Source organism: Phalacrocorax carbo, chromosome 16 (genome assembly GCF_963921805.1).
Source record: "Phalacrocorax carbo chromosome 16, bPhaCar2.1, whole genome shotgun sequence".
NCBI lineage: Eukaryota > Metazoa > Chordata > Aves > Suliformes > Phalacrocoracidae > Phalacrocorax > Phalacrocorax carbo.
Window position 1 is genome coordinate 13,152,092 of NC_087528.1, and position 22,229 is coordinate 13,174,320.

The window sequence follows — 22,229 nt, forward strand, 5'->3', positions numbered from 1 at the left end:
GCAGATGGCACGGAGAGCACGGCACCACTCCATTTCCCCAGGCAACCCTACTTCTCCCAGCTCCCAAGTGCTCAGCTTCTGTAGTCCAGAGCAGTGCTCTGTGTGGCTGGCTCATTAAGATAATGCACACCCCAGTCATCCCTCTCCGTGCTTTCTGCTCTAGAAACACAGAAGGTCTCACCCACTGCATTCATAACTATAAGTGCCACTATCCAAAAGGCTGTGTTTGTCCCACCTGGCCCTGCATGCGCTCCCCAAACAGTGACTAAACGTGTGATACAGGCCTCCAGGCAATTTTTAAAGACTAGTGCAGGAATAATGATTTTTATTAGTAAATTTCTATCATTACAAAATATCCTTCTTAAATAATTCCTGTGCTGCATTTTTACTGTTGATTACATTAAACACATTGGATATTAACACTATTTTTAGTGCTTCTAAAATTTACAGGTATATTAGCAAGAAACAATTCATATCCACAGCAGCTGATGTTCCCTCAACTTTTGACATTACACATATGACAAAGAAACACTCATGTATAGAAAAGAAACAGGCCTAAAGAATTTCACAGGTCGCTGAACTGTCTAAGGATATCAGAGAAAGCCACTGACTTTAAAACTACTTTGAATCACAAAAAAGAAAGAAAATAAACATTAAATTCAGATTTGAGATTAGCCCTCTCTGGGTATGGAAGATCTGGATGTGGGTTGGGATCTTCCAGGGCTCCAGTGCAGCAGTGGAGGAATTACAGGACATTGATTTACAGCAGCCAAGGATCTGGTCCACGCATCTCTCTGCACCTCTGTCTCCTCCTTGCAGCCTCTATTTAGGCCAAGTGACCAGTACTCAGAGACATGGAGCTTGGCTTCAGTCTCAGGATATTATTTTTTCAGTCGTCTGAGAAACACCTCATTAGGGATTTGCAGATGAGGTGCTCTGCTGGTGAGCCTAGATCTGTAGCAGCAATGCCACACCAGCAAGCACCCACTTGGAAGGGTTTTCTTTAGTTTTAAGGTTAAAAGTCCACACATAAGTTGGTCCCCTTTGACGTGTTTTGTAGAGAGGGCATGGGTACATACTACGGGTATCTTGTTTGTCAGCAGGAATGGCTCTGATGAAAATGACTGGCATGGCTGGGGTTAGTTCCTTGAGCCTGGCATCTGTGATTATCCCAGTCTACAAAGGAAAGAAGACAAAGCCTGAATTAGATTTCCAAGATATCCTTCAGCTGTACCCCAATACACACGGTCCTCTGGAATATTTAGACCAGCCGGACTTATTGGGTAAGTACAAACGTCTTTCCTGAGGCCAAGGGGGTGGATGAGTCTATTTGAGGTAAGGAGGCTCTGGATCAAACACCTACCCTGTTTCATCAGAAGCCTCCCTCAGGCAGAGCTTATTCCAAGGGGCGCATAGTGATGCCTGCTCTCACCAGATGCCCACACCCACAGAAACCCAAGCTGGACTTTGCAGGAGAACAACGTTCCTGGCTTTGTGCAGCCACATCATCCTTGTGCTGCTCTTAGTCAAGGTTTTGCAAGGCCAGAACCACCCCATGGGAAGCCCTGCTTGTGCTAGGACCAGTTGTGGACACCTGACCAGGGCTCAGGATGGAGAGCAACGTTCATTTGAGAAGAGTCTAAGAAGTACCAAGTAAGTCTCCCACCACACCACCAAGATTTGAGCATGACTTGGGATACATTTCTCTGTGCAGTGAATGCACTCCATGCTTTGTGTGGCCCCAGAAGGCTTGTTTCCACTCTCACAGGTGCTCACACCAACAAGGGGATTCAGAAGGACTATTCCTGAGGGAATATTATCATTAAATAACAAGTCCGCATTATCCTCTTCAAAGCGATGCTCTCGCTTAGCAGGCTGCCTGACCCAGAAGGATGGTACGCTGTCAGGACATGAAATCAATGGCTTGTTTCTCTAACTTGGATGTCTCTGGCAACTTCTGTTTCTCTTTCTGACAATAAAATGCCCTACACATCAATCAGTTTCCAGGGAAGCCGGCAAAATTGCTTAATGGAAACTAGAGAGACCAAATGAAAACAAATATAGAAATGGAAATAAGACTTCTCGGTGCTAAAGAAACTGCCTCTCACTGCAGCTCAGCTTCACATATCATTGTTATTTCAAATGCTCTTAGATCCAACTTGTGGGATGAGATTCAGCCTCTCTAGTAGTTTATTTAGTTCTGCAAACAAGTGAAGAAAAATAATCCCCCTTGCGACACACCTCGATTTAATTGCACTAATGCCATCTGTTATACTAAGCTGTGATAAATCCAACTCTGATTTAGGATTTTATATTTCCAACGTGCTGAACAAACATTAAGTAATTCTTATAATATCTTGCAAAGAAGCTATTTATCAAGCATTATTATGCCCTCTTCTTAAATCCACATCTTTCATTTCTGAGGCTGGATTTTGATCAGATCTCTCTGGTTTTTTTAGTGCTGATGATTCTTCAAATCAAATTTCAAAGATATATTCCACCTATTTCTGGGTTAACAAGTGTTGAAATCTTCCTGAGGTATCTCTGTGGAACATATCATTGTGTTATGTCTGGGCTGATTTGCATTTGCATTTTTTATCGCTCTCATCATCAGAAATTAATTCTACTCTGAAAGCAATTTTCTCTAACTGCTGGCACAGCACACCTGGTAAAAAGCCACTGTGTTCTGTGCTCAGACTGCTCAGGCCTTGGATCCCAAAGAAGTCTTCACTTCTGCTTGCCCTGGCTTCTCAGCTGGCGATCTGAAGAGCCGACATACTACGCTGGCACGTATCAACGGGTCCAAAGACACAAAACAGCTGCCACAAGCCAGGGGTGCGAATAGATGGGCCCAAATATGTTAGCAATAAGCCAACATCTCCTCCCACTCAACTGCATTTTGAGGCGTTACTGGCACAGATGCACCTGCCCACAGCTAATTTAGGGCCAGTTGGCTTAAGGACCTTCAGCACGGCTTGGCTGTGTTTCAGGGTTGCCTCTGTCTGCAGGAAAGGGGGACTGGTGATCTGACCAGCCGTGTAGCCAGCAGGGAACATCACTCCAAGGTGGTCCAGAGATTGCTTGGGGTTAGTGGCTTCAGCTGGACATAGGGGAAAAAGAAAAAGAGCCAGGCATGGAGCACGCAGTGAAGAAGACCTAATGATGTGCTGTCCAGTAAAGCCAAACGAGAGAGGAATTTTTATCACTGAGGAGATTAAGAGCTGACACGTACAGATGGAAAGGGGTTTGCCAAGATATTAATTTTTCAAAACAACCATAAATAAGAGACTGGCTCTTCACAGCACACTTTGCAAGTGTCCCCTCCATGGCTCCATTGTAAGTTTATCACTGGAGACCTCAACTTCAGCCACATCCTACTCTCGCTCTTATGACTCACAAATAGGTGGGCATTACTGACAGTTGACATGTGCTGGAACAGGCTCCATCTGACATCCCAGCTCACCCCTCTGGGAAAAATTTCAATCTCTGATGCATGAGATTTGATGCACCTGATGCCTCTGCAGAAGAACACGGCAAGCTGTGGTGTTTGGGACTGTAGCACCAGAACCAGGCTGTGCCAGCAGTCGTTTTCATCTGCAACCACTGCTGGGAGCATCTCAGATACAAATGAGTGGTGTGCAACTATTCCCAAAGATATTGAGCTACTCAAACCATCAAACAAATGTGACTGTCCCTTGCCACACAGATCTGCCCTTCTAAGCCTCTCTACCGGTTTAAGACTGGTGCTTTACATAGGACTAGCTCTAAAAAGTACACAGAAACTGTAGCTGGTGTGGCTTGAAGGAGCCACAGTGCCCTCGGTGTTAAGCCACTGCTCAGCCCGCTCTGCACTGACTGCATCTCTTCCAAGGACGAGGTGGTGTGCTGTCTACACCTGGCAAAGCTTCGTGTGGCACGTGTGGTGCAAAACCCACCTCTCCCCTTGCCCTGCCATGCTCCAGGACCCGTGGTGAGTAGCAGGGCACATACCTGGCATCAAACTCTCCATTGCTGGGAGCAAGAAAGCCAGGAACCGGTCATCAGTCTCCCATGGCTTGAGATGAAATGCCTCAGTGTCACCAGTCAGTCCGTCTCTCCCTGGGTCCCACTGACGTTAACGGTGCTACAGCAACAGATCATTTGGACCCAAAATAACCTGCTTGGTTTCATTTCGTCTAATAGCTGCCTGCTGTTTTGTAATGAATGTTTTATGAATTTAAGACACCCAAGGGCAAACATAAATATTTAAATAAATAGAAAAATGTGAGTAGTAGAGCATAGAGGGCCTTTTTCCTCTTTTGGAGGCACAATCTAAAAGTGAAATATTCTTTAAAAGTGGAGGTGCTCCCCAGAGGAGTTCTTTTAAACATGACCTGCCATTCTTATCAGAGGATTAATTTGGAAGGCGTATACAACCCAAAAGAACTGTGCACCTTTTTTAAAAATGCTGCATTCATTAATATAGACTGGTGCTCACTGGATTACAGGTGAAATGAATAGTTCCACTAGGTGGAAATGATATTTCAGTGTGAGCAGCAACATACGAAAATATTCTTTTCCTTTCTGAAATAAATTGAGGCATGATACCCAGAGATTATGAATGGTTCTATAAAAGTAATTGCTCAGTATCTTTCAATCACAAGGAAAATGTAACCAGAAAAACACATTCACTAAAGTCTGGATCTGCAGACAAACCTCGTTGCTGGATGCAAGCACCCATACAGGTTATTGGAGGGAAGCAGAGGGGAGAAGCCATGTGTTTCCCAAAAGATTTCTGGCTTTGCATCACCAAAACTTCTCACTCTTCACTTCCATTAACACTTGGGGATGGGTAAAACCTAGGCAGAACTCAGACGTTTTGACATTTATATTTCTAGTAAGGGTGGTAATGAAGGTAAAGGAAAACATAACAGCAGTCACCGGAATTTGTTTTTAATGGAATATTTGATATGTGAGACCAGGAATTTTTTAAAATGTTCTCTGTACTGCTGTGTCCAACTGATCTGTAACAGCTTAAAATGTCAGGTTTTGAGGGTAACTGAAATCCAGTGCTCCCTGTAGTAAAGGGTTGCCGTCTCCAAGAGCTGCAAGGGGTTTTGCATGGCAGCCACACCAAAGCCTTAGACAACGGAATAGGCAGGGAACTGTAGGACCCAGCCTTGAGAAAGGGACTGGGCTGGTCTCTGTTCTGCTACTGTGTCTTCTGCTATTAGCAGAGCCAAAACCAGCAAGGCAGGAGATCTGACCCGATACCCATGTGAGACCTTTACTGCCACCTTCTGACTGAGCCTTTGCCAATATTCCCGACTGACTGTGGCTTTCCAGACCCAATGCACACATCAACCCATTTCCAGAGAGAAAATGGAGCCTTGATCTTCCCAAGGATTTGTGATAAAACGCACTGGACGCCATCAGTCGGTGAGTTCAAAGCTTTGCCTAATTTCCTGTCCTTCAGGGAGGGGGAGTAGAAAAGTGTGTGCAGAGCATTAGATCTAAATTGCAAGGCCAGGCTGGGATATGGTATATAGCAGGCATGGGCTCTGTCCTCAGCATCCTACCACCAAGCCCCACACAGATACGGGAGGATCTTCAAGGTTAAGACTCTAGAGAGCTGCCTCTGAAATAAAAGTCTCTTTCTGCGAGGGGGTAAACGCGACACAGATAAGCAAGTTCTGGGTGACTCACTTTGATCAGCCTTTGCCCTCTCACAGACCACCGGCAGCAGGGGCACCGCACTGCCTGCCCAGAGTAAGGGCTGCATGAATCACCGTCGTTTAGTCCTCACAGGCAGCACAAATTGGGGGTCGTGGTACCACAGACCAGGCAACTCGGAGGACCAAGCCCAGTGGGGATTTGTCAGCCTAGTGGCTCTCACTCTGCAGAGTGCAATCCTAACAGCTGACAACTGTCATAAGGAATGACAGGGACAACTGTGTTCCTCTGGGACGCTGCTCTGAGAGGCGTGCTGCAGGAGGGGTGCTGCCAGCGGCGGGCAAGAAATTGCAAGCGCACATGTTTCCCTTCGGCTGCCCAGCTGGAGGGTACGGTTCTCACCTTGGCTGTCCTGAGGCTGGCTGTGCTACAGCTGAAAGGTACTGGACTACATCCAGAAGGGGAAAGAAGAAGAGCAAGGGCCACCCACTCTGTTTGTCCAGGATCAGCCCACCCCCACCGTGCTGCGTCTTCTCCCCAAGTCTGTGTTGACCATAAGGGTTAGACTTTCGTGCAAGCTTTATTTGTCACCCTAAAGGGATGGCTAAAGGTAGTGATTAATTTTTGGCCGCAAGCTCTGTCTATGCAGATGACATCCCGCAGCACCCAACAGTGGGAGGAAAGCGCTCTGGATTTGGCACATCCCACCCATTCAGCTCTGGGGGCATGTAGGAAATCAGAGCCCTCTCCTTTCTCCTCACTGCTGCTAAACAGGTGACAGAGTTATGACAACGCAAAAGTCTGCCGTGTCACTTTTGGAGGCAGCAGCCATGCGAAGGAGCAGGTACAACACGTGCCTGAGGGGACCCCATGTTTTCTATTTGTAGTAACGCCATGAGTACCCACCAAGGCTCAGATTCACCTTGTAAAAACTAGATGTATAATTCCAAGTTGGCCACCCCGAACTCCCTTCACAGCCATGAAACAGACAACTGCAAGGGGTGCTTTATCCGAACACCCTGGATATCCACTCTACATTGCAGAGGAGAGGCCCATCTTTCACCACTTTCCCATTCCTGAAGAGGCAGCTCAAAGGACTATTTTAGATGGGCGCCAGTCTGGGCTGCAGAGTTCCCCAGAGTACAGTACCAAGCCATCAGGGCAGCACATCCATGGCTTCTCTGTCAACACACGAGCCTTGGTGAACTCACCTGTGCATCCCAGCGTGCACCCTCCATGAAAAAACCGTGGACATATGCCCCTTCCCGAGGAGGACTGGCAAAATCTTCTCTGTTCTTTTTTGTCACATCACACTGCAAGGTCATCTTGTCCAAAGGCCACGCATTCTTTCGGGCTGTGGACTGCATGACGGCTGTCAGGAAAGACTGGGGATTGAAGAACCCAGCAAGCCACACTGCGGACGGTAAAGAAAAGTCTCCTGTCCAGGCCTCCAGCTCCTTGATGCGAGTGAGGAGGTCAGCAAACCACGTGCCCAGGCTGGCTGTGGAAGGGTAAGCCCTCTTTATCCAAGACTCAGGCACCGTGTCCAAGAAAAGGGCATTCTGCAAGTTCTCCATGTCACTTGTCATGGTCAGCTCCCCCTGAGTGAGAAAGGATGTAATTAGCACTGACAAGTGTTAACCTGAACAAAGCCTGCCTGAAAGCAGAGGCAGAGCTCGGAAGCGTGGAAGAGACCCCCTACACAGTCACAGATGTTCACATACTGCAAATTCTTTCATGAGTTTGGTGTTTTCATGAACACCTTCTATTGCATATTCCTGCACCCTCAACCTCCCTACTGTAAAAAGACTGCTTGGAGGAAAAGATGTGTAACAGCATGACAGCGAGCATGGGCGTCCCCCAGTTGTCCCAGTGTTATTTCCGTTTTCTCTCGTTGACTGAAGATCTTTATAGGGCAGATTTTCAGAGGTGCAAAGCTCTTCTCACTCACGCTGCCAGGGCAGGATACTGGGTCTCTGATAACCTACACCAAAGCTGTCCAAATGTTTGTTACATCAAGCCCTATCCCCCTCCTCTCCACCACCTCCCCTCACTCCTCTCCTCCTTTATTACTTTGCAGTGCAAGTCTTTCTTTTTGACTTCCCATGTTGTCTGCAAATGTAATCACAGTTTCTTTCACAGCAGGGAAACACACAACAAATTAAGATATTATTCAGCCAAGTGAGGCTTAGGGAGAGGGTTGGCTTTACCTTTACTCAGCAATTAATTATTTTTAGAGCTTTTAGAAACCTGTATCAGATTTGCCCTGGCAGAAGAAGAGCTGGAACATCAGTGTATGGCCAAAAAGGGCTTCTGTATAACCATAACAGCATCCCTCTTGAACTTCTGGTACTCTGCAGAGGGTCCCCAGTGCCTGTTAGACTAAAATGAAGAAAAATCCTGCTGTATCCAGCTGAAATTACATTAACTATAAGCAAGAGATGCCTGGATGGTACCAATGCTGAAAGGACAGCTATGAAAAGCCATTAAGAGATGCAGCGGGTTGCACAGAGGGCACACAGGCGGGGCTCACAAGCTCTGCCGAGGGCAGCAGACACTTGCTTAGCAATGGTGGCGACATGCCATGGGGCATTCTCGCCAGCACCAGCTGGAGTAACTGCCCCTGGCACAGCAGAGGCCTCGGCTCAGACCACGCTCCTGCTTGAGGCCGCAGCTCATCACATCTGGGACTGCAGGCAGCACCCGGAGCCCCTCAGTGAGCCTGGGCTGGGGGGCTGTCTGCCTGTAGGAGATGTGTGCTGGCGGAGGACCTGTGCCACCCAGGAAAGGCTCTGCAGGAGGAGGCCAGCAAACTGTTTAGCATCAGATATGGTGAGAAAGAACCCAACCAGATGTTCTCTGAGATACTGCAGATACAAGAGGAGCCTCAGCTCTGAACAGTATTGAAGGAAGGGAGGCAGAGTCTGTGTCTGTCTGCTTGGGAACGGGAGACTCCCATGACAGAAAAGGCTGGAAGCTTGTGAGTAGCAGCACCAGGAGCAAGGCTTCTGTCCTCCCTGCACACCTGCAGCCGCAGAATGGGTTCAGTGCCCAGGCAGGAGATGAGGGGTTGGGGACTCTGTCCATCAAAGCATCCATGGATGGAGCCTGAGCCATGCAGCAGCACAGGAGAGATCAGTGAGTGACAGTGGTAGGTGACTCCCTGCCGCAGAGGCCAGAGGCCCCCATCTGCCAACCCACCTTGCTGTCTGGGACTTTTACCGCATGCCGGAGCTTGGACCCAGGGCACTGTGGAAAGACCTCTGAAGTTTGTCCCCCCTTCACACTGTTACCCCTTACACTCTTCCACAGGGCCACCAATGGTACCCACAGATGGGCGTGTTGCCATTCAGAGGGACCTGGACAGGCTGGAGAATTGAGCTGACAGGAACCTCATGAAGTTCAACCAAGTGAAATGCTGAGTCTTGCACCTGAGGAGGAATAACCCCATGCACCAGTACACGCTGGGGACCGACTGCCTGGAAAGCAGTTTCAGGAAAGGACGTGGGAGTCCTGGCGGACGCAAGCTGGCCTCGCGTCAGCAATGTGCCGCTGCAGCAGAGGCGGCACCGGCGTCCTGGGCTGCGTAAGGAAGAACGCTGCCGGCAGGCTGAGGGCAGCACTCCGCTCAGCACTGGTGAGGCCGCATCCAGCGCGCTGGGTCCAGTGCTGGGATTGTTCTGCCTCAGGAAGAGACAGCTCAGGGAGGATCTGTTCAATATAAATAGCTGATGGTAGGAAGTAACGAAGCTGGAGCCAGACTCTTCTCAGTGGTGCCCAGTGACAGGACAAAAGGCAATGGGAGCAACTTAAAATACAGGACATTCCATTGAGACACAATTACAAACCCTTTCACTGTGAGGGTGGCTGAACACTGGAACAGGTCACTCGGAGAGGCGGCGGGGTCTCCATCCCTGGAAATTTTCAAAACCCAGGGGTGTGTGCTCCTGAGCAACCTGCTCTACCTGACCCTGCTTTGAGCATGGGGTTGGACTAGATGATCTCTAGAACAACTACTCTGTGATCCTGTGACGCTCAAGCCAAGCAGACTGCAAAGGCAAAAGCTTGCAAATGCCGGCTCAGCTTCTACAGATACATAACGCCCTTCACAATTTAAATCTTTGCACGCCCTATGCTGCACTAGAGGGGTACAACGCACCACAGCATTTTGGAGACTTGTAGTTAGCGTTGATCACTGGTTTCCATTATAAATACTTATATTTGTCCCCTTACCATTTTGCCAAAATTTATCTGACTTACAATTTATTTTTGCTTCAGGCTGAGTGTTTTTGGAAAGATTAACTGAAATCCATTGAGCTGAGAACAAGGGCGAGGGAATTGGGTCAGTCTATTCGCATTAAAAAATTCCAACTGTTCTTTCACAGGACTTCAGTACCTCCAGCCACAAGGTCACCAGAAGTGCCCTATACCGGGGCCACAAAAATCTATGAAGCTTTAGCAATAGTTGAAAACTCCTTAAAGCAACCCCAACACATGTTCAACAATGCTTGTCAGAGTCCAGCAGTTAAAAATCTTTTGCGGTTTATTCCTACGCTGACCTTGCCCTGCTGAGCTCTGGCCTGCAGATCACACGGACAGGCTGCAGCGGGCCAGGCTCGCGGCTGGACACCCGGCCAGGCGCTGGGAGGGCAGAACGAGCGCCCTTGTCCATGGCTCATGCCGCACCTGGCACTAACAAGGGAAGTGGGCTCAGGGCCCGTGACCGCAACGTCGGGCCGACGAGCGTGCCAGTGCTCCTGGGGCAGCAAGCGTTTTCTGAAAGGAAGTACCCTGCAAAGAGACCAGAGACTCCCGAGCCTGCAAGGCAACTTGTCATTGGAACGGGGACCCTCTGAGCTAACCCGGCCTTGCAAATGTAACTCCCGGAGCTGCTGGATGACAGCTAAAAGGGCTTGAATGCTCATCTACCCCACACGCTATCTCTTATCAAAGGGAGGAGGGGTATCAGCTGAATTCAGGCGTTATTAAACCTCTACTCCAAAGATGGCTTGTTAAAAGTAGTCTCTGGTAAGTAAATCTAAGTAACTGGTAAGTAAATAAGTAACGGTAAGTCTCTGCCGGTAAATCGTCTCATTATTTCTATTCAATGATTTTACATTTGTAGGTTATCTCAAAAATTATGAGTTACCTGGTAAAAGGTCTTTAAAGTTCTGGGTAATTCCAAGCACAAGGGTAAAACACAAATTAAATATTTCTTATTTTGGTGTTTGATATTTGCCATGAAGTGACAAAGAGATGCAAAGGCAGTTCATGCCCCGTGCATTTCCTCTTGGGCACCTGCGCTGTTTCACTGTATCTATAGCACGCTTCTCAGACCCCTTACCGACCCACGGTTAAAGCTCACACAACAGAAGAGCACGGCCATGTCTAACCAGAGGGTCTGGTAGTGAGCTTCACAAGGCTGTCGAAAAGATTTGACCTCGTCACTGGGTCGTTGTTGTGGCTTTGTTATTTAATAACTTCTCTTGGCACCCAAACTCTGAGGTATCACTGTGGTTCTTTCTTCACTGGTATAACATGGGCCGTCATCTCCCATCCCGGGAGAACCCAGGCCCTGAGAGGACCTGATCAACGGGCTGGTCTCTGGTGAAAGCCATGGCGAGACCATGTGGGAAGAAAAAAAGTCTGCGGGGCAAAGTGCTGCACTGGTCGCAGCAGGACACTGAGAACCACAGGGCCTTCCAATAGCGACAGGCAGAAGTATTCTGCGCTCCTGGAAAGGTTTTAAAGCAGGTAAAAATATTGTGAAATGTGTGCAAGCAGTCAAACTGATTTAAAGACATAACCCTCATGATCATATATCCTGTCTAGTTTTATTTTCAGGAAACAAATCAATTAGCAAATGTAATTCTCAGGAAGGCTTAAGAAAAGCAATTTTTAAAGCCTGCGCACTCAGGCATACTTGTTGGAATCTCCTGTGGGGGTTCAAAGCATCTATAGCAGCTATCTCGTATAGTTGTCCAAACACAATTATGCATAAATTTGCATTTCAGATGCTGAATACTAAAGTGCATCCAGAATGATTTAAGTTACTTTTTTTTTTTTTCTAAAATGCTGGGAGTAATTTTCATTAAAGACACCCTTGAAGGAAATCCTAATCAGCCTCAGACATTCCCTCAGATGAGCAGACTATTGTCACAAATTATTTTCTCAGTTAAGATTATTTTCACTTGATACGGTAAAATACCCAGCTCGCCTTCCAAAACTTGGTCTTACTTTATCCTTTTATAATACTTATTATCCTCATTTTGGAGGTGTATCCTTCACTGAAGCTGCGAAACAGAAAATCTGCTTGCAAAAATTTACACTGGGTACAACATTAACATGCAAGTGTTTCAGCTCAGGCGCTGGTCTCACTGAAGTCATCCAGAACAAAGGGCTTTGAAATGCAGCACGCCAGTTATTTTTGATGGCTACCAGTCTATTGCAATTTCTCTTCCTTTTAATGGGATGTCTCCTATTTTTGGACCAAACAATCACTTTCCGCTACACAGACACAATGAATTATTCAAAAATTCAAATTAAGCATGACATTTCTAAATCGCTTTCTTTTAGCAGATAGTTAACAACAATAAGATTTGCTTCCTCTGTGTTTTATTTATTCTCTTCTGAGATCTGTAGTTCCTGTTATGTAAACTCTCCTCCTCTGAATGCTGTCAGTAAAGATCCCCAATCCCAGAGATTAACGTGCATTAACAGCTCTCAGAGGAGCTGCTCTCAGAAGGAACAGTTAAAGAACGGTTTCTCTCCCAAACCGAGCGTGGGACCTAGCTGTCAAGTCAGGACAGCAGCACTGCCTACAGAAAGAGCCAACAGCAGGGCCATCCGTCCCCTGGCCCTCACGTGGTAGCCAAGGCATGGGAAGGGCGCGTTGGGGGATGCTGGGGAGCGGTGTGGGTCCTGCGCGATGTCTAACTCAGCTCTGCAGGGACCCACCTGCAACCTTTGCTTACGGGCACAGAAGAATTGCCCGCTGGTGCTATCTCAGACCCTACAAATTCATCTCTTCAGCATACACAAGATGAAGGAATGCCAACACGAACAGATACTGCTGCTCATCGGCCCTTCAGCAGTCCTTACGCCCTGGCCCTGTGGTGTCTCACAGCGTAGGTACTGGGGGACTGTTGGGACGAACCCATGTAGTCATTAGAGGTGCCTTTTCTGCAGATGCCATCTCACCTCCCTGCCATGATTTGTGGCAGGGTTTTGGGGAGACATTTGCACCCTCTAATATTCCCCCATTTTTGTGGTTTATTCTGCCTGTGGTTTATTTATGCCTGTGCATCCACTCAGTCCCCCTACTAATATTAAATAGCTTATTCTTCTCCACATTAAATCTAATTGCTACACATTGTCCCAGTTACAATTATATCTTGTCTGGTGCTCCAGGATTGAAACATTCAATCACTTCTGTTTACCTGTCTCAGGAAACAGAATTTTCAATTCCACTGCCTTATGCTAGAAAATAAAGGAAATCTGTTTATAATAATTGACTACATAAATATCAGCCTATTTTAAGATGGATTGTACGTACTGGGCCACCACGAAGTCTCTCTCTTTAATCAAGACAATAAGCATCAGCAGCAAATGTGATGCAGAAATGTCTGAGCCAGCACGGACCGAAGCTGCTGGGTTCGCAGTGTACAGCACAACGCAGCTGGGATTTACAAGCAGCCTAGTCCTATCCCCGCAGAGCTGCAGCTCCCTAAAACCCCAGAGCCGACCCCAGCACCCCTGCGTGCGCGCTGCAGACCTGCCCTTTGATGGCGTCTCTTCAAAGGTGCCCTCAGGAGCGGGCTGGGATTGCCGTTCCGTCTCGAGGCAGGTCCTCCTCGCTCGCCTGTCAGCTCTTTCTGCTAACGGGGTCCTACAAAGCAGTTGCAGTTCCTTCGAGCGCGGTGGTTCCCCTGCTGTGCAAAGTAATTTTGCGAGCTGAGCGTTTTGGCGAAATGGGATGACAACCTGGCATTCAGGAAACGGAGCACCAGGGAATGCCCAGCCAGTGATGTCCTTAATCGCTACCTCGCACCAGGAAATCATCCAGGGAGCAATTCTGTGTCGATGATGTAGGGAAGGCACTGGGGCAGGGTTGAAGCCACCAGCTTTGTGCTGGAAGATCCAGGCAGCCTTCCTCCACTACACTTAGGCCTTGCCAGGGGATGTACGGACTTGGCTATGGTGAAGAGCCTTCTGGGATGACAAGGTGAAGGGCAAATCTTGCTACAGGGCACCAGGGCTGGCTAGGCAGGTCATCAGTCACTTGTGCAGTCTGATCTATGCCAGTTTATCCCCTAATGGGCAGTTAATAGCCTTTATATTTCGTCCCACCAGCTACCTGGGAGAGGATTCAGCAGGTGACTTCCCCTACGAGTGGATGCAGCGTTAAAACACAGCCCTCTTGCACATCCTGCTGAACCCAGAAATTTGCGTCCTACCCGGTGTGTCCTGCCAGCCCCGGAGCTCGTCACTGCTCTCCATAAGCTGTGGCCAAAGCCACCACCCGGAGGGACACAGACATCGCCTTCCTGGAGCAGGGTCTAGTTTCTTACCAGGGAGGAGAAGCAACTGTTGGTGGAGCAATCATGGACAGTATCTCCATAGGGAAGGTCTGCTCCTGACCCTCCTTCAGCAGCAAATGATTTATACTCAGCAAGGGGGATGTATCTCTTCCAAAACTCTTGACTTTTTAGGCTTTTTCTTTTATAGATCTGGACATTTTTTGTCCTTACACATGACCCATCTTTCCTTTGATTTCAGCTCAGCTTGTGCATTTAATGACATTTTGTTAGAAGTTCCCCTCAGTAACTGGGCATTTTGTGAAAAGGTGTGATTTTTTATCTTTAAATAGGCCACGTCTCAATTTCTGAGTGACCTATTGTTGCTGTGCTACACTATTGGATAGACAGAAGTGCTTGGTCTCTGCTCCCAAAACCAGTCATTGCTATGCGTATCTTTGACCCCTCCCAGTGCCTGTGCTCGTGGCCCGCGGACAATGTGCCATTTGAAATCCATCTGTGAACCCTTCCCCACGGACTCAAGTTGGTTTTGCAGTGCTGAATGCAGAGCGTGACCCCTTTTATTCCCTGAGCTTGTTTTCCATTCAAGATTTTACAACGCTGTAGTCACAAGCATCCAGAGCTCCTACCTTCAGCCCCAGATCCAGTTCCTTGAGAGAGCGCTTTATTTCACTGGTGAGGATGTTCATGCGCTCACATTCCTGGAAGGCCACCACAATGTACGGCGTCCTCTCCTCCACCTTTGCCATCAGTTCTGCAATGTTAAACTCATCCATCAGTTTCTCTAACATCTCCTCCAGAAGAGCTTTCACCTGTGCGCCGAAGGAAGAAGGGAGAGGGATGTTAGTGCGTGACCGACGGGGCTTCCCCAGCTGACAGCTGCCTGACCGCGGGATGAACGCGCCATCTGCCAGCGGGTGTCTCTGAAAACGGTGCCGGGCACGGCACCTTTCAAAGAGCTTGCCCCATCCTATTAAAATTCAAATGCTCACAAAAGTTAATGTCAAATGAGAAGCTTTCAAAATGATGGTTTAAAAATGTCACGGCGACACGTAGCAGTCTCCTTTCTTCCTGGGTCTTAAGCCTGTATCCTTACTCCTCCTAAGGTCAGATTCAACGCAAGAAGATGGATGGGGCTATAGCCTCAGCTGAGCCTCAGGACAACCGAGCTTATGAGCTGGTTTTCTGTGTTATATTGATAGAGAGAGGTAGTTATATGAAATTGAATTTTAAGCTGAAGTTGGCATTCTGAACTAATAGAGCTGTGGAAGAAAAGCAAAATGAAACAAAATTATTTTCTGGTCAACATTACAGCTTGATTTGGAAACAGTGCTTTATATCTTTAAATATTAAACAGGGAAAGCTTGAATGCAACAGGATGTTTCTATTGTCTAAAAAATAAATAGACAAAAACTTTTTTGATTGACAATGAGGCATGGAGACCCTCATCTTCATGGCATCAGCTGTATCTCCCAGGTTTACATGGACCATTAGGCAACTTGGTATGGAAGGCTCTCACACAGTGCTTTGCTTTACTTCTGTGCTAGAACCTGAGCAAGACTTCTGCTTCTTGGGGATTTTTCAGGAACACGTAACACACAGTTTCAATTCCGTGATCCGATGTGCAAAACCTGGTGTGCTGGTGCCAGCGGCAGCGGCAGCCCAGGGTAATTTTATTGCCATGACCACTGATGTTCATATTTTGGACTCTGTACTCCAATTTCCGCCCATTGCTGCTCTTCCAAACCCTCCACATTTACGTCAGACATCATGAAGAGGTGATGATCTGCAGGCTGTTATGGCAACCAGCTGGGTGGCTAAAGGTAAAGCTCGGCTGGAAAAGCCTGTCAGCTGCATCTCAGGTGCAGTATAGAAATGTCCTCTATTTTGAAATTCCCCTGCAGATCCCTTTGGCTCTGATTTTTTTCACAACAATTATAGCTCATTTTGTGTAGTGTGGCCTCAGAAATCTGTGGGAGTAACTGGACTTGTCAGAGCCTTGGGAAAATGAGGCTCAAATTTCCCTGCAAACTCTGTAAAACCACCTCAGCTAAACCAGGGGCTGGAAATCTTCAAGTGGAGGAGCTAAGTGACAGCTCACTCTCATTCAAGGACCAAGGGAAAGGGATACAGACAGTGCCAGTTATAGCTCAGATAATGAAAGCAATAATCTCCAGAAGAAAATGAGCTGTGGGAGCATCCTCCCAGCCACAATGCTGTGCAGTGGGGCCACACTCAGCGTGCTCTCACGCAGCTTTTCTTAGAGAGATCAGGAAAGCCACGAGGGCTTCTTGACTGTCACCAGGAGTTTGCAGGACAGCCATGCCCTGTGATACCACTGCTGGGTCATAATTTTGCTTCTCTGGCCAAGGAGCTTAATTGTATTTCAATAGTGAAAGGACTGGGAGGGAAGAAGAGGCTCACATTTGTTATCTTTGAGCATCTCTTTTGGCTTTCCTACATCTAGATCATTCCCTTCACCTCAGTTTCCAGTATGAACTGGAAACTGAACGTGCCCAGCACTTCTAAGAGCCCCTTAGGCAGAGGCAGTAAGTTCCCCAGCTCCACACCAAGCCAAAGGAAGAATGTATGAAACGACAGACTTCCTATAAGCTATTAGCCATTCATTAATCTGCAGCCTGAAACACAGAGCTGGGACCTTAAGACTGCAGAAATAAAAATCCCAGCGAGTGTCGGCTGGTTTCAGATCCTGTTATGAATTCTCGGGCTAGATTTTAATGAGCTGTGAGATTTGAGAGGAAGGGCTGAGATCAGCCCTGTACACAGGCATAACGAAGCAGTTCAGCTGGAAATAAGAAATTACAAGGCCCCTGGGAGCTTGGGAGCTGGGTGGGACGTGGTGGCAGCAGTAAGAGGTGGGCTGAGCTCTGGGTGCCACACTGTAGCTGGCAGAGGGTGCACTTGGGGAGCCCATCGGTATGCCGGTCACAGCACGGCGCACAGGGACCGGTGGCTCAGAGACAGTGGAGGCCACAGAAGGTTTATTTGCAACGTCTTCGCAGGATGATAATGAAGGCACTGCAGTTCAGGGGGTAATTAAAAGCCACTGTCCTATTATTGACAATGCTCCAATTACATCTCACCATGGTGATGTTCTGCATAATATGAGGCTAGTGGTTTTAGACACTCGGTTTGTATCCAGCAATGGCAGATCACATTATAACAAGCAGTTTTGAGACAAACCCGAGCTAGACAGGACTACTTATGAACGACTTACTCGTGTCATGAGACATGAATGATACTTATGAGGTACCCAAATTCAACAGCTCCTTCCTCCACCACTCTCACCGTTTCTTCCCTGGTTGCCACTCCTCCTTCGCCCACGCTGGTGTCCCGGGGCTGCATCTCCAACACGATGCGGAAGAGCTTCTCTGAGCTCTGGGTAAGGAAGCCAATCTCAGCGTTGGGATGGAGGCCATACAGGTAAGGAGACTCCGGAGGCAAGGCATCGTCTATGTACTGCACAGAGAAATTCAGGCCCAGGTTAGATACAGAGTCCAGGGCAGTTTGCCTGCGGAGTTCATGGCGCTGGAATTATCACCCACCCGAGCAAGCAAGCCCAGGCTGATATAACTCTGTTTGTGGCTGAAACACCAGTGAACTGATGGGAGGAAGGAGTGTGTGGCTGCTTATAGAACTGCTCTGCTCCTGCTGTGAAAATTTAGTAGTTGCTAAAGTTTGGCTTGGCTACATATCTCAGGCCTGGACCTTCTCTGGTAATTATCCGCTGTGCATTTCAGCATCAATATCCTGAAATCTCTTGTGGGAATTTAGCTTCCAGCAGTTAAGTTTTATGAACAAAACCAGCCTAGTATGCCTGTCTCTGCTACCGCATTTGTGTACAAAGAACAGATGAGATCAGTAAGTAGATCAACAAGACCCTTCAGTGTTTCTCATTGAAACTGATGATAAAAGGAGCTTGAAAGGACCATTTTAGCAAACGGTATGTGGATGTAATTTTCCAGGAGCCCCGCTCAAGCCTCAAGAACCAATACAGTTGTTCTATTCATGCATGAACAGAATGAGCCCATGATGAAGTAGCAAATTACCATTAGACTTGGTTCATCCAAGGGAATGCTGAAACATCTACAGAAACAGAACATAATGGGAAATAACAGGAGGTGTGTTGAAACGCTGCAGTCCTATTCACTGCCTCCAAAGACAGATTATAGGGTAGTTACGGAAGACATTACATTTATGTGTATAAATAATGCCAGAAAACAAAGAGCATACCTGATGATATCCATTATAGTCCATGTTCCCCGGGAGGGGGAATCCTGGAGCAAGGAGGAGTTCTCCCTCCAGCATTTCTGGCTTAATAAATTCTTCCAAATAGGTTTTGCAAAGCCGCCTGTCCCAGTCATCTGTAATGTGACCTCCGTACATAATCTCACCAAAGAGGTAACGTAAATCATCATATGGGACCTGAAGAATGAACCAGGAGGGCATGAAGGAGCTCAGAGAGCCAGAGCTCCGCCAGCCACGTTGCTGAGCTACAGAACAAGCACTGATGTGCACAGCGAGTGCTTCCATTTCACTATGTCAGTTTTCTAAGTAAACAAACGTTAGGTAGTAGTTAAATCCTGCCCAAGGAAAACTGGATCACAGCATAGATTTCATGCAATTTCCCACTGAAATGCAAATTTATTCTAAGCTCTGTTAAACCAAAGACGGCTATTTTCAATGAATAAAGACCACAGGCACTATTTGCTGTGATTTGTAAGCTGCTACAGATGTGAGTGGCACTGAAGCTTCCCGTCTCACCACAAAGCAGTGGGTATAAGACCAAAGTAACTAAGGAAATGGCGTTTAAGGAGCCTCCCCAGGAGTTTCAGCACAAGCCAATCCATCAGTGGTGGTTAAAAGCCACCAAACAGCCCACCTTCGATTCACGCACCTTTGAGCTGGCCTCCAGGTAATTATATAGCACGTTCACGGAGATGGTGAGGTCTCCAGCGTTAAAGGGGTAGGAACGGTTCCAGCCTTGGGGGCCAAACTTGCGCCTTTCTGCCACCAAGGCATGGAAATAGCAGAGGGCAAACAGGATGCTCTTGAACTCATTCTCCCGGGTGCACATCTCCAGGGTATCCTGCAATACAGGCAGAGAGGCAGGGCTGTGTAAGTCCACACTGCCCTTTGCACCAGCGACTCTCAGGGCCTCCCAAATACACCGGACTTTGGACAGGGGTGAACTGATTTGCCCAACAAGTTCATTTCTGTGTAATATACACACTCACTAATTTTCTAAGTTAGTGGCTTTGCATTGTAAATTTATCAGCAAATTATGATGCATATTTCCCCAAATTAATATTTTCTATCCCAACTCAAAGTGGCTTTGCACAGGAACACGTGCCGACAGCCAGGAAAGGAAGGAAGCCTGCACCCACCCAACGCCCCATCACCTGCACGTGCCTCGCAGCCCACAGCAGGGAGATGGAGAGAGGCACCACAGAGCGCAAGCGTGCCAGCACTGCGACTGCGACGGGGCCTTAAGCAAGGCTCCTGCAGAAGGGGGCTGTACCTGGAAGAACTAAAGCCTGTCCTGCTCCTTGAGTACAGAAGTTTGCCCCATGGCAGCCTTTCTCTGCGCTGCAGGGCTGAAGCAGCAGGGGGTTCTCCCAGAAAGGCTGCGCTCCCGCTGCTGTGACCCTCTGCACAAAGCCAGCCCGGCCCCGTGCTGCAGCAGCGCGTGTGCTGAGGGCAACGACCTTGCGCAGCACACCAAAGCAGGGATGTGAGAAACGGCTAAAAATCCAAGCTGGGGAGATCAAACACTTGTAAAAAAAAAAAATCTATGCAGCCCTTTGAAGTCAGTACAGTACGGGTGCTTCCTTTCCCAACTTTCAGGTGATGCTTAAAGTTTTAATATCTACTAACGAGTAGGCAGATTCGTGATGTCGGAGGTGGGGGGGTGGGAGCCTGAGTCATTTAATCAATGAAAATGAACAAAGGGAACTGGTCTCCAAAGAACCCTGAGCAGTGTCGGGAGTTACGTCTCAGCAGGCAGGCACCGAGGGGAAGCCTGGGCAGCCATGCCCGTTCCCAGCAGGGTGAGCATCAATGTTACAGGAGGGCAGAGCAGCAGAAGGGATGAAGGACCGGAGCTGTGCGCTTGGCTTGAGGCTGAAGCTCAGCAATCACAGGGGAAGCTGAACCCTCTTTCTGTGGCTGAAGCCAAGCTGAGGCTTGGAGAGCTCTGGCCCTTGCTCTGCGTTGGCAAGAGCGGTGTGGCTGAGCCGCAGAGGCCCTGCCCCACGGCAGGCTCCTGATGGGATCTCCCACGGCCAACAGTACAGAACTCCCCAGATCTGGGAGATGAGCATGTTGGGTTGGGCTTGCCTGCACCTCCACCCACGCCTCTGCAAACCCTCCCCGGGAAGAGCATCTCCGGGGGACGGGGGCTCTGACCTGCACAGCTGATGAAGTGGCTGAGCAAGGAGGGAGTAGCTACACCAGCCCCTCCATCCTTCCTCCCCAGGGACAGCCCCTTTAAGTCCACTCTGTGATGTGACAAAGACTACAAAGGGTAGCTGTGTGACCTCCCTTCATTGGCTTTATCTCAAAAAAATACATTATTAGACCTTTAATCAGCTGGGGAGCACAACAGAGCTCAGGGTCTGTGCTGAAAAGGGGGAATCCATTACTCTCAAGTATGCAAAGGTTAACTAACTGCATAAGATGATCAAGAACATCCCAAAATCTGTCTTGCCCGTAACGAGACAGCACTCTAAGCTCCCTTCATTATCAACAACCTGATGAAGAACTGGCTCAAATATGTGCTGACCACCTTTCTCATTTCAGAAAATGTCCCTGGACTCCAAGGGGAGTTTGCCTGAATGAGCACTGAGTAAGACTCCAGCTCAGTCTCATTCAGCCTCTCTATTTAGTTGTGCATTTTTCTTCAGCTAAAAAGCAGAACAATATTCCTCGCACAGAATAATGGGTCTTCTTTGTGGCTTTCAGCTGAAAGCTAAATTTGAACATCCATTCTGTACAAAGCAGGGAAATGAGGTGTAAAGGGGCCCCACCCACTCGCTCCAGTATTTCTGATAAGAGACGTTTTATAATACTCCGGCAATTTAGAAAATGCTAATTACTCTCTGATTGAAATGGGCAGAGGCAGGATGGAAATGTTACTTGGGGTGAAGGTTCTCCCCTCCCTTGCTCTCCAGGACATTTTGTGGAGTTCGAGATGATGAATGACGGTAGATAAAATTGGAATAATCTTCCCTGACTACTCGCATTAATCCTTGCGTGGCGCCTCCCCGCCTCACCTGCTCAGCCACCTTAGCTCCCGCGCTCGAGATTCCCTCCACACCTACGTCTAAGTGCAAAAAATAGTTGTGAGCTGCCCCCATTTCTCTGCCCCGCGGAGCAGTGCCTGGGGTCCACAATAGGCTGGGGTTGCTCCTGCGTGGTCCCAAATGACAAGAGGCTGTACGGAGAGCGGAGAAAGCAATCCTGCAAGGTTTGCGCTGTGTGTTCCCGGCAGCCTCACCGGCAGAACGGATAGGCCGTAGTAACTTCAGTGCTGGTGACCCACAAAGGCAGGCGGAGGGGTAAGTGTGCCTTCAGGCCCTTCTGGCTGCTCTAGGTTTAACAGCCAGGGCCTCGCTGTGAGGGCTCGGCGATGTGCGGGTGCAGGTTACGGGCGCTCAGGGCAGCGCAGCGCAATGGTCTGTCTCTCCAGGAAAGGTACTATCATAAACGCAAGTGGTTAGCCCTTAGCCTTTTGCATCATGCGGAAAATGGGGTCAGAGAAGTGCGGGCGCCACCAGCACTGAGACACACCAGGCTCCAGCACGCCTTGACACAGAGGCTGTTCCCCGGGGAGCCGCCGGTGCCGTCGGCCACCTCCTGCCCTGCGGTGCCCAGAGCTGCCGAGGGAGGCCACAGAGCAGGCTCGTTTAATCACCGTGCTATGACAACTCTACCATCGATCCATACCCTCTGCGGCACCAAGGAAAGAGTATTCCCCATCATTTCCGCACGCTTCACTTTTGTGTCCCCTGCACAAGA

General features: G+C 48.3%; 1 protein-coding gene across 1 annotated transcript in view; it reads right to left on the reverse strand.

Annotated features, from left to right (window-relative positions):
* Positions 1-318: 318 nt before the first annotated feature.
* Positions 319-22,229, reverse strand: part of LOC104047038 (dynein axonemal heavy chain 9) — a 143,710-nt gene continuing 121,799 nt past the window's right edge. The window contains exons 26-31 of the mRNA XM_064466991.1: positions 19,108-19,299; positions 18,444-18,635; positions 17,499-17,669; positions 14,819-15,001; positions 6,864-7,253; positions 319-1,176 (exon numbers count right to left, since the gene is read on the reverse strand). Of these exons, the coding sequence (XP_064323061.1) occupies positions 949-1,176; positions 6,864-7,253; positions 14,819-15,001; positions 17,499-17,669; positions 18,444-18,635; positions 19,108-19,299 (1,356 nt within the window). The 3' untranslated portion in view covers positions 319-948. The remainder of the gene's footprint in view (positions 1,177-6,863; positions 7,254-14,818; positions 15,002-17,498; positions 17,670-18,443; positions 18,636-19,107; positions 19,300-22,229) is intronic.